The sequence below is a fragment of the Syngnathus acus genome, chromosome 14, assembly GCF_901709675.1.
Source record: "Syngnathus acus chromosome 14, fSynAcu1.2, whole genome shotgun sequence".
NCBI classification, from domain to species: domain Eukaryota; kingdom Metazoa; phylum Chordata; class Actinopteri; order Syngnathiformes; family Syngnathidae; genus Syngnathus; species Syngnathus acus.
In genome coordinates, this window is record NC_051099.1 from 4,548,684 (window position 1) to 4,560,588 (window position 11,905).

General features: G+C 37.9%; 1 protein-coding gene and 1 long non-coding RNA gene across 3 annotated transcripts; both read right to left on the reverse strand.

Moving 5' to 3' along the window:
* Nucleotides 1–326: 326 nt before the first annotated feature.
* LOC119134136 lies at nt 327–5,094 on the reverse strand. The gene is made up of 3 exons (XR_005100260.1): nt 4,800–5,094; nt 2,418–2,466; nt 327–1,113 (listed from the first exon to the last, which is right to left on the reverse strand). It is a non-coding gene; the product is annotated as an uncharacterized LOC119134136 (long non-coding RNA).
* A 155-nt stretch (nt 5,095–5,249) lies between these two features.
* igsf5a (immunoglobulin superfamily, member 5a) lies at nt 5,250–9,715 on the reverse strand. Of its 2 annotated transcripts, none has more exons than XM_037270598.1 (9): nt 9,557–9,715; nt 9,256–9,314; nt 8,573–8,884; nt 8,130–8,420; nt 6,052–6,171; nt 5,879–5,903; nt 5,668–5,762; nt 5,479–5,543; nt 5,250–5,354 (listed from the first exon to the last, which is right to left on the reverse strand). In XM_037270598.1, the coding sequence occupies exons 2-9, from the start codon at nt 9,299–9,301 to the stop codon at nt 5,262–5,264; spliced, it is 1,047 nt and encodes a 348-aa protein (XP_037126493.1). In that variant the 5' UTR covers nt 9,302–9,314; nt 9,557–9,715; the 3' UTR covers nt 5,250–5,261. The 2 variants fall into 2 exon arrangements, with proteins under 2 accessions (XP_037126493.1, XP_037126492.1); XM_037270597.1 differs by having other exon boundaries at nt 5,668–5,765; nt 9,557–9,713.
* Nucleotides 9,716–11,905: the final 2,190 nt, after the last annotated feature.

The window sequence follows — 11,905 nt, forward strand, 5'->3', positions numbered from 1 at the left end:
CATTCCAGCTATGTCTTCAGGTAGTTTGCCACCGCTTGTGTGCCAGGGTGGTGAGTGGTGTTAGGCTAGAACATGGCGGGTTTCCACAACTAATGGTTGGTCTTTCCAAAGTGAGCCAATTTGAGTGTGTCCCCTTCTCTCAGTGCACTAGGAGGAGTTTTCGGGGCGCTCGCGCTCCTCGCTAGATCTACTGTTGCTGCATTGCAGTGATGCTCCTCTACAGGGAAAAGAAAATGTGAGACAATCCAGCAGTCCCCCCCCCCCTATTCAAAATAAAAAATATAGAGAGAATTTGGGAAATACCCGAAAAATAATATAAGGATTTATTTTTTTTGCTTTATTTTGTGGGCTACCCTGGCGCGTTTTGACTTTCTGTTCCTTAACGCTTTTTGCTGAAGGGAGAAGAATATATTACTCGTTCTTCTGTGAGGGTTTTTTTTTTTTTTTTTTTTTGGTCGGTTTCTATGATTCGCTTCATTCCTGTCTTCGTTCTGATGTTTTGTTTTTAACAACAAACAATGTCACATTTTATTTTTTAACATCGGTGTTCACCGTGGTGGCACTGGAATAAAGATAAACTAACACAAAATTCAAATTTGCTTAATAAAATGGCTGTTCCCCAATGTGTTTGGCATGAATGACCTTGATGATGATGCTTTAAAAAAAAGACTGGAGATGTCACATCTGGCGAGACTTGAACATGGAGAATTTGGATGGGCTTAATGTGAATTTGAACAAAATTGGTGCCTTACATTGACAGCAACATGAGGATCTTTATTGTAATGATCCAAAAACACAAGACAAAAATATCTGTGCGATACTACATCTGGAATGTGATCATCAATTGAGTATTACATACAATAATACACTGATTCCAAAAATGGATGAGCTCAAATTCAAGTTCTGTACCCCTCTGTTTGAATTCAGGATGGTGCAGTTTGATATACATGCAGATGTGAGGAACCAGCAAGCCTTGCCACTTCTATGACTTCATATCCTGCTTCTTCTTCTGGAATCTCCTAAACTGCGACTGGATGGCCACGGCGGCCTTCTCTGTTTGCGGGTTGTCCATATCAATATCGAAGTCTTCAGGGAGGTTGCTCTTCTTTTCATCTGAGGAGAGATAGATTATTTATTTATTTTATTTTTATTTTTTATATATTACTTTTTTGTTTATTTTATTTTAGTTTTAGTTTTTATTTATCTATTTTTTTTTAAATTTGTTTAGTTCTACAATTTAAAGTTCAGGATGGACAAAAAAATATTTTTTATTTTTATTTTTATTTTTTATCTATTTTTATTTATTTGTTATTTATTTATTTCTACAATTTAAAGTTCAGGATGGACAATCTGTCGATGATGAACAATTTATCCTTTATCTTTAAATATAGCTATTCTCCTGAACATTTGAAAAAACAATATAAATACCGATATGAACTTATCATACTATTTCATCTCAAGTGCAGTTCAAAGTTTTAATATAAATTCCTTCAAATAAATGTGATTTGTGTTCTCCATGCAGCATACAGGTGGACCAGGCAGGGAATCATAATAGTGCTGACCTTTCCTTGTGTGACCTGACATTTTTTCACCTACTTACATTTAGTTGGATCTTTTTGTTGACCCTGGCGACCTTTGGATGGGACGTGACAGTGGAATCAATTCTATCATGAGTTCAATAGACACACTCACACACACACGTTTCCACTTCACAGAATCAATACCCAACTCCGGTCGGTTTCATAAGCACATCACACTCTCCCAAGTGTGTTGTGCTGCTGCATGAATGACTCAAATTGCCCAAGTGCATGATGGGAATATATCATTCCCATAAGAAGATAGTAAAAGGTCACAGTCAAATTGGCTCCCAGGAGAAGTTGAGTAAAAAGGTTCATCCAATGACTGATATTGCCTTTATATTGAAAATACTGAGTTAAAAAAAAATATTTCAGGGAAATTGAATTTTGTTATCTATGAAATCCTTGCAATGTGAAACAAATTATGTAAGAAAAAACTTGATGATATTGAAACAATTCAAACTGGAGCGAAGCAATGTATGAGTTTCTACTTTCTTCATGCATATTCTAATTTTGCAGGATGGCATTTTTTTTTTTTTTTTACTTAGAGCCATTTATGAATTTCAAAGGATCCTACCAAACAAGCGAAGCCAAATTGTGCTGTTTATACACTGAAGGGATTTGAATTACATTAAAAACAATACTACATGGCCCAGTTTGCAAAGTAGGTCTTCCATCATCCACTCCGGTTTGTTGTTTTGTATGTAATTGTCGGACACTTATCGAAAACAATCCCTCTGAGACACTATAATGTTTATGTACTATTTAAATAAAATGAGACACAATCGTCATAAAGTCACTATTTCTACAGCAATAAATAATATGCATTTTGATCAATACCTTGGCCCGCCGATGCTTTGTTCCCAATGATGGTTGTCGATATTTGTTTCTGTAGACAAAAATAGTAAATAGCATTCAAATATAGATAATGATAATATTTGCAATGATTTATTTAATGAATTACATCTTTGGATAAAGAGCCCGATTGTCTTGGAGCAGGACACCAGCCAAACACATCATCATCATCATCACAGCTCCAAGCTATTCTCCTCTGACAGGCCGAGGTTGCAGCACAACCAAACCATCAAAAAAAAGATGCAACCACTTTGAAAAGCAAAGATGTTCCAGCATCTGGGAAGCAACAGCTGCTTGATTCAGATTCAATTTGTTCACTCTCAAAGCACATCCAGCTCTATTCCCCAAGCCCTGACTCCACCTCGTATCTCTCTTCTCCGAGATGAATGCACGAGTCGGGTGGAATTTGATTTTGCTCGCGCGCTATTTGATTTGTTTCCCCGCAGATAGCATCACTCTCTCACTCAGCGCTACCTAAATTATTAATCCAGTGGCTCCAGCACCAAATTTGAAACAGCAGAGCAGATTTGATGAATGAGGGGAAATAAGGGACAATTCAATTTCCACAAACAATCAAAGAGAAAATGTTTGACCATCTGTTTTGATATGTGTCTGTCCTGTGAGTGAGTGAGTGAGTGAGTGAGTGAGTGAGTGAGTGAGTGAGTGAGTGAGTGAGTGAGTGAGTGAGTGAGTCAGTGAGTGAGTGAGTCAGTGAGTCAGTGAGTGAGTGAGTGAGTGAGTGACTTAGTCAGTGAGTGAGTCAGTGAGTCAGTGAGTGAGTCACTTAGTCAGTGAGTGAGTCAGTGAGTCAGTGACTGAGTTACTTAGTCAGTGAGTGAGTGAGTCAGTGAGTCAGTGACTGAGTGGCTGAGTGAGTCAGTGAGTGAGTCCGTGAGTCAGTGACTGAGTGACTTAGTGAGTGATTTAGTGACTGAGTGACTGAGTGAGTCAGTGAGTGAGTCAGTGAGTGAGTCAGTGAGTGACTGAGTGAGTGAGTCAGTGAGTCAGTGATTGAGTGACTGAGTGAGTCAGTCAGTGAGTCAGTGACTGAGTGACTGAGTGTGACTGAGTGAGTTTGTTGATAGGTTGGGAGACTATTTTTAGTTCTCCTGATAGTTGAAGCTCCCCGGAGAAGACACCATGCTGCACTCAGGATCTATTAACATTTAACTAGGAGACAGCAAAAGTGGGTCACAGACAGCTCATTCTAGCACCATAACAAGCCTTCAGCTGCCCCTCCACCACCAGACTGGAAATAAGGATGACAGCGTGAGTCTTCGACTCCTACTGATGGACTGATTGAACAAACATGACTAGTTAGAATATCCAAGGAAAAAACAGGATTGTGCGTTTGTTTACAGTATATGGTTTTGATCTTTTTAATATAGTCCTAGAATAGCTTTTGCAAATAGAAAAAAGTGAATCTTTGATGATGTAACAAATGCTGGAACGGGATATTTAAATAGTGCTTATACTTGGGAATTGCATAAAATAACTATTTTCATTTTGCATTTCTTTTTTCCTACTAAATCTTATTGTTGATGTATTTTGGATGAATTTACATGAGCATCTGCTTCTGGCACAGCTCGTCCCTGAAGTGACAGTGGCTTTCAAAAGATGCAAGCTACAAAGGCATTTTACAGATTTAGGAGAAGCCCACATTCCAAAACATGCTTTAAGAAGTTGACTGACAGCACCAAGGCCTAATGGTACTTTCGGTGGATTAGAGATTATTTCTTTGTTGTATCTGTTCATGGTTTTGAAGAAGGATTAAGTTTGGACTGCAGGACAAATCACAGAAAATCTCAGATTAAAATATTTTCTTTTATCAAAGGAAAATAGAAAAGCCTCAAATCCGCGGACATCAAAACGGAATATATATTGATCATTATGTGCTGCACTGAATTTTTTAAATAATCCCTTTTCTTACACACCACTATGATTTTATCAAGTCAGCAAAACAGTGATGCTTTTCCCAATCTCACTTACGCTGATCAGCAACTTCTAACACTCATCTAGTTAATTTAATGTAGTAAAGGGCTCAAGTCTACTTTAGATGATGAAACAAACCGTTGACAACACTCTCAGCATAATTAAACTCCGAGGCAGGTAAACATTGCAGAGGCCACTCAAATGTTGATGCGTTGATTGAACTGCGTCAGTAAACATGTCTTAAAATAATTGGATTTTTAATTGGATTTATCACACAGAATTAAAAATCTAGCACTTGACCGAACCGTCATTAAAACAAACTATTTTTCCAAATTATTCAGCAAATATATGAACAGAATGTTCTGAAAGGAATAGCATACAAACCTGAATGTGGCAAACCTGTTTTTTTTTTTTCTTCTTAAAAAGAAACCCTACCTCACTCATTGCAGCACGTGTGCGTAGGTCAAGGTAAGAGAGTCCCTGATGTCTCCAATGATGCCTGTGGTAGCTCCTCTCACAGAGATGTTGGCTTTTATACAGGATGTTTTTTTTTTTTCTCTCCTCCCACTCAAATGCAGAAGACCAATAAGTGAGTCTCTAGCTCCACACTGTGGAGCAACCTTCAATCACCTGCTTTCCCCTTGAAGAGGCTTTTGTGGCCTGTTCATGCATGAGTCGATTAGAAAGGTCCAACATGCATTAGAACTCCTCCGAAAAAAAGATAGTAATATACTGTACCGCGTGAGTAATATAATTAATATAATTCTCTTTTTTCCAAATACACATAGTATAACAATGAGTGTGCTGAGAAAGCCGAGAGAAGTCTTCTTCTTCTACAGTCCAGCCTACACACACATGACTTGTTTCAGTCTTTGGGGTCCAAGGTTTTTAGTCTTTCTACACAGTAGTGGCATGTCTGTGTTTTCTGAAACCTTCACCCACGTTGTTGTAGTCATTTTCTGTGTGGTTATTATAAACAGCATCGTGCATCTAAAAAAAATAAAAATAAATGAATGAATAAATAAATTTAAAAATAAATAAATAAATAAATAAATAAATGAATAAATGAATAAATGAATAAATGAATAAATGAATACAAGCATACTGTACCTACCTCAAAAAAATTGGAGGGAGTTGTGTGAGAGTAACCGCTGTTTGTAAGATCACTTGAAGTGACATCTGTAAATCAGATAAGGGAGGGGAGAAGCTCGTTGGTATGATTGGTATGAATGTTTCAATGATGCGATTATTAATCATGTTTGTGGAAAGTTTGGGTGCAGTGTTTCGTAATCCCCGGGCTTACTTGTTTGACCATCTGTCACATAACCTGCATTGACTCGACCTTGTTTCTGTCCAGGTGGTCTCAGTCCGCTCAACTGGCTCTGTGTTCTTACTCTTCTCCTAAGAACAGAAATAGGAGAAGACATGTGTAAAGTGGAAACTGATATTTTACTTTTTTTTTCTCGAGAGAACCAACAATAAAATCTTATATTGTAAGTAGAGTGGCTCCTTACGTCATTTCATCTTGGTAGTTGGGTTCTGGAATGACAAAATATTAAATTGTAACAAATGCCCTTACCATATTGCATTGTGAGGTGCAAGTTTTATTATTGCCTATTTTTGTTTTAAAGTAGTTACAGTATGATATGCAACTAAACAAGATACTTTTCAAACTGTGGCCATTTACCTTTTTCTTTCTTGCGTTTGTAGCAAAAGAATATGCCATAAATGAGTAAAAATAGAAGAGCAACACCTCCAAAAGAGCAAACCAGAGCTATCAGGACGGTCCAGTCTGGAGGTTTCGGCACTGTCAAAGGAAATGGCAAAATTAATAATTTATAGGACTTAATACTTTATAAAGAAAGGAAATTATTGACACGTGAGGCTGATGAAAAATTTGTCTTTGCGGGCCACATAAAATGATGTGGCGGGCCCTGTCTGGCCCCCGGGCCTTGTATTTGACGCAAACCCTAACCCAAGTATGAATTCCTAGTTTGGAAACCTAACGCTAGTTTGAAACCCTACTTTGAAACCCTAACCCTAGTTTGAAACCCTCCTTTGAAACCCTAACCCTAGTTTTAAAGCCTACTTTGAAACCCTAATTCTAGTTTTAAACCCTACGTTGAAACCCTAACCCTAGTTTTAAACACTACTTTGAAACCCTAACCCTAGTTTGAAACCCTACTTTGAAACCCTAACCCTAGTTTGAAACCCTACTTTGAAACCCTAACCCTAGTTTTAAACCCTACTTTGAAACCCTTACTCTAGAATGAAACCCTACTTTGAAACCCTAACCCTAGTTTTAAACCCTACGTTGAAACCCTAATTCTAGTTTTAAACCCTACGTTGAAACCCTAACCCTAGTTTTAAACACTACTTTGAAACCCTAACCCTAGTTTTAAACACTACTTTGAAACCCTAACCGCAGTTTTAAACCCTACTTTGAAACCCTAATTCTAGTTTTAAACCCTAGTTTGAAACACTAACACTATTATGAAACCATAGTTTGAAACCCTAACCCTAGTTTGAAACCCTAACCCTAGTTTTAATCCCTACTTTGAAACCCTAATTCTAGTATGAAACCCTACTTTGAAACCCTAACCCTAGTTTTAAACCCTACTTTGAAACCCTAATTCTAGTTTTAAACCCTACGTTGAAACCCTAACCCTAGTTTTAAACACTACTTTGAAACCCTAACCCTAGTTTTAAACACTACTTTGAAACCTAACCCTAGTTTTAAACACTACTTTGAAACCCTAACCGCAGTTTTAAACCCTACTTTGAAACCCTAATTCTAGTTTTAAACCCTAGTTTGAAACACTAACACTATTATGAAACCATAGTATGAAACCCTAACCCTAGTATGAAACCCTAACCCTAGTTTTAAACCCTACTTTGAAACCCTAATTCTAGTATGAAACCCTACTTTGAAACCCTAACCCTAGTTTTAAACCCTACTTTGAAACCCTAACTCTAGTTTTAAACCCTACGTTGAAACCCTAACCCTAGTTTTAAACACTACTTTGAAACCCTAACCCTAGTTTTAAACACTACTTTGAAACCCTAACCCTAGTTTTAAACACTACTTTGAAACCCTAACCGCAGTTTTAAACCCTACTTTGAAACCCTAATTCTAGTTTTAAACCCTAGTTTGAAACACTAAAACTATTATGAAACCATAGTTTGAAACCCTAACCCTAGTATGAAACCCTGACCCTAGTTTTAAACCCTACTTTGAAACCCTAACTCTAGTATGAAACCCTACTTTGAAACCCTAACCCTAGTTTTAAACCCTTCTTTGAAACCCCAATTCTAGTTTTAAACCCTACGTTGAAACCCTAACCCTAGTTTTAAACACTACTTTGAAACCCTAACCCTAGTTTTAAACCCAACTTTGAAACCCTAACTGCAGTTTTAAACCCTACTTTGAAACCCTAATTCTAGTATTAAACCCTAGTTTGAAACCCTAACACTATTATGAAACCCTAGTTTGAAACCCTAGCCCTTGTATGAAACCCTAACCCTAGTTTTAAACCCCACTTTGAAACCCTAATTCTAGTTTTAAACCCTACTTTGAAACCCTAACCCTAGTATGAAACCCTACATTGAAACCCTACTAGGGTTAGGATTTTAAACGAGTATCTCCAACAAGGTTAAAAATCTCTGGTCTAGACAAAGGAATACAAATGAACAAATGCGATAGTTGCTCACGTTTGAATTATTTTAGAAGAATTGAGAATTTGAGAATTGAATTCTTTTTCTTACCAACTACTAAGAAGACGGTGCTGGATAGTGGCTTTGTTAGTGTCGGCAGCATCGCCAAACACTCCACGGTAGAATTTTTGATAGCTTTAAACTTCAGGACACTGGAGGAGTTAAAGGAATCTCCATGAGGCACATGAGTATTGTTGTACAGGTTGCCATCTACAGGGCCACCATTCAGCTTCCAGCTCACAACAGGATTAGGGAACCAAGATGAAGTCACGCAGGTGAACTCCACCTCCTCATCCTCGGCCACCTTCAAATCACCCTCCTGGATTTGGACTGCACCGCTCTCTAATTTACAGAAGCAGAAAAAAAACACTTTGGCCTCTTAATTGAAATGTTCAAGAACATTATTTAGAAGTTTGAATGACAATTTGACTCAGATTTTTGTTTGATAATTATAAAACATGATAATAATGTAGCTGTTGACAAATGTACAGCACCTTGAACATGTAGCGTTGCTGATTTTGACCCATAGTCTCCTTGCACGGTACAAATAACTGGCCCAGCTTCTCTACGAGAAGTGTTGTGGATGGTGAACGCAACGCAGCTGGTGTCCTCGGCAGAGCAGATGGACGCCGAAAATTGTTCCGAGGCCGAGGACACGTTACCACTTCGGGGAAAGGTGAGGACCAGAAAACCTCGGACGTTCCACGTCATGACCTCCCACTTTCCCTGCACAGTGGCGGTGAATCGAGCATCTGTTCCTTTTAGAACGGTAGAATCCAGAGGCTCCACTTGGAACTGTCCCATCACTGAAGAAATAATGACATCATGGGAAAGTGAAAGCAATAAAAAGTTCGTATTTGTAAAATAATACAAGAGTTTGTGCGATGATAAAAAAATGACCAACTTTACTAATGTATGTGATTCCGTCATTTGTGTATTATATTCGGTTTTAAAGTTCAAAAAGAAGGAAAAGGAGAGAGTGAGAGAGAAAGTGGTCAACTTTGGCTGAACTTTCCATTATTCAGAACAATCCAAATGAATGCATGACAGCAAGTACTCAAGTACATATTTGCTCAAGGTATGTTGTGTGTGCAAGAGCGTGTACAAAACCGAAACTCAGTTTGAAAGGACATGTTTTTTCCAGAATAGCATCAAATAATAAATTGAGTATACTGACCTCCAGTTGCACACACTATGAGCCAGACGCATGTATCTAGGTCCATTCTTTTATTCAACCTGAAAGATGCCAATAGAACTAATGTGAATGGTTGTATGAGATGATATAATTTTTTGAAGAACATAGGTAATATATATAAATGATCTCTGTGGAGTAAAACTGAGATTAAAATTTTTCATAACTGCACCAATTTTTATTTGAATTTGTTTTTGATCAACAGGAGCTTCAAAATTCTCATATCCACTGTTTGAAATGATCATTTTCCAGGATGATTTAAAATGGTTGTATAATAAAAACTTACTTTGTTATTAATCCCGTTGTAGTGTGTCATGGAGCCAAGCTTCATTTCCTGAAACACCAGCAGGTGAGCTTGCCGTTTCAACTCTTCTGCTGGGTACAAGGGTCATTGAAACCCAGCCCTTTTTTTCCCTTCTCCATAGTGACTGCAAAGTCCTCTGTGGGTGTGATGGATGTCATTTCAGAAGAGACAAGTGACGTCACATGAGAGAGCGAGAGTGCGGAGAGATTCATACAACTTTACATATATAATTATTTTATATAAATCATTTTTTATGACATAAAAGGATCGTAAATGGTCGTAAAGGAGACAAAAAGATCCGTGTCAAAACTCCCCAAAACTATTCAGGTGTTGTGTAAGGGCGGGGCCAGTGCTTCAGCTGTTGCGGTGAGTTATAGCACTTGTAGTGATAATAAATCTTATTTACCGGTGGATGGTTAATAATATACATCTAAAATTAGTTTATGTGTCGGATATAATTATATGTCGGGTCGTATTTGATGCGCAGGCTTTGAATTTCACACACCATCTTAAGATGCTTCCTAATAAGGCGATTGAAACCTTTTTCAGATGCTGCTGTACTTAGAATGTACCGCTAGAGGGCGGTGTCTAATAACATTGTGCTTATATCAACTTGCATACTGAGTGTACAATATTCTGTATACGCACATTGAAATGTATTATTCAACACAATGAAAGCCAAATTAATTCTGTATTTTTGGATATTAATTTATTCATTTTTTTGCTGCGTTTTGCACCAGCATTTCAGTGATAAATGTTTTAATAAAACAAACTGGCAAATAATTTGTACACATGAGAAATTTAAACTTGAGAGGTGTTTTTGAGAAGCACACACGTATGTTATTGATATTATATGTGTGCCAAATGTCTTTTTACTGTATTTTAATCTGGCCCTTATTTGTGGTTTCATGAAGTTGAAATGCCACCAGACTGAGTCCTGTAAAGACACGGCGGGCAAGGAAACAACCATGAAAACAAGGGGAAGACAGTGGGGGATGGTCAGTTAGAAATACAAAAGCCCTCTGATCCCCTTACATATGGCCTCAGAATGGATGTAACTCTTGGTCCCACTATGTCAGAGATCATCAGTCACAGCTCATCATTTGTGCTCATCTATATATCGCCTTAAATTACTTCATAAAGGACATATTGTTCATGCTATTAGTTCCAGCTAACCGCCCCAATTGTCTAATATATCATAATTAAATGGTTTGTTCTCAAAAAGGCGTGCCTTTGGAGCTCACTTTAATGTGGGATTATTTTTTGTCCTGTCAGCAGTTGATTAATCGATGATTAAAGCCGACTAAGGTTTATTGTTACTGATCTTATTAGGCTGTGTTGTTGTGTGGCAAGACTTCACTCTCATTATTGTACATGTGAATTTCTATCATGCAGGTCATGGGCATTGCCCTCATAACACCAAGGCACATATCTTTGAATCCACTTACTGTTGTAAGATGGAGAGAGGGAAAGAAGAAGTGAGGGAGGTAGAGAAACATTAGAGAGAGCATCGTTTCCAAACATCCAGTTGATCCATTCACAGGCATTGCTTTCCACTCCGCTGTTTGAACACAAACGGTACAGCAACACATAAGACAGACAATATAATAATACTCAAAGCCGTTAATCCTTTGCAAAAAAATATATATATATTACTGCAGCTTACTGAGTTTGTTATGAAACTCATCCATCCTCTTACTACTGGCCAACACAAATGCACTAGAAGGAGCAGCACAATGTCTGTGGCAAAATGCAACAAAAACCTTTTAAAGTCTAAGAGGTAGTCTAGACTCGCTAGGTTTAAATTATTTATGGTGCACTGATGATTGTTATTCTGTTTCAAATTATTCAAATAATTTCTTGGGGCACCAGCAACAAAGAACCTGGGTTGAATCTGGCATTCAAAAAGAAAATAGCAATATGCGACTATTGGTTGTTTTCATTCTTGTGGGGATGGAAATATAATCGTTTTTTTGTGTGTTCTAATTAAAATACATGTTGCAATGTCAAGCTGAATTTTAAATACTGTGATGGCAACATTTGCTTAGAGTCAAATCACACGTGACTTGTGTGGCACGGTCTGCACAACACACACAAAATTAAATTGCAAATGCAACACTGCAGGGAATGACACGTGAAAATGCATTTAGTTATTCCCCATTGACACCGTGCAGGAGATCCCCGAGTGATAGACAAAAATGGAAGTATGACGAATTAAATGAGTCCGCAGCGCCGCTTAGGTCATGCTTGGTGTTCACACTGCACAATGGCGGAAGCTGTCGCTGTGCACATTGCGAGATGGTGTTGCACAAGCACAATTATCCTGTCGCC

Bases quoted from the DNA above. Each gene is read 5' to 3' on its own strand.
- igsf5a (XM_037270597.1), bottom strand. From the start codon at position 9,301: ATGGACCTAGATACATGCGTCTGGCTCATAGTGTGTGCAACTGGAG. The intron at 5,766-5,878 runs GTAAGGAGCCAC...TTCTGTTCTTAG, and splicing joins AACTACCAAGATGAAATGAC to GAGAAGAGTAAGAACACAGA. The intron at 5,355-5,478 runs GTAGGTACAGTA...TATTTTTTTTAG, and splicing joins CTCCCTCCAATTTTTTTGAG to ATGCACGATGCTGTTTATAA.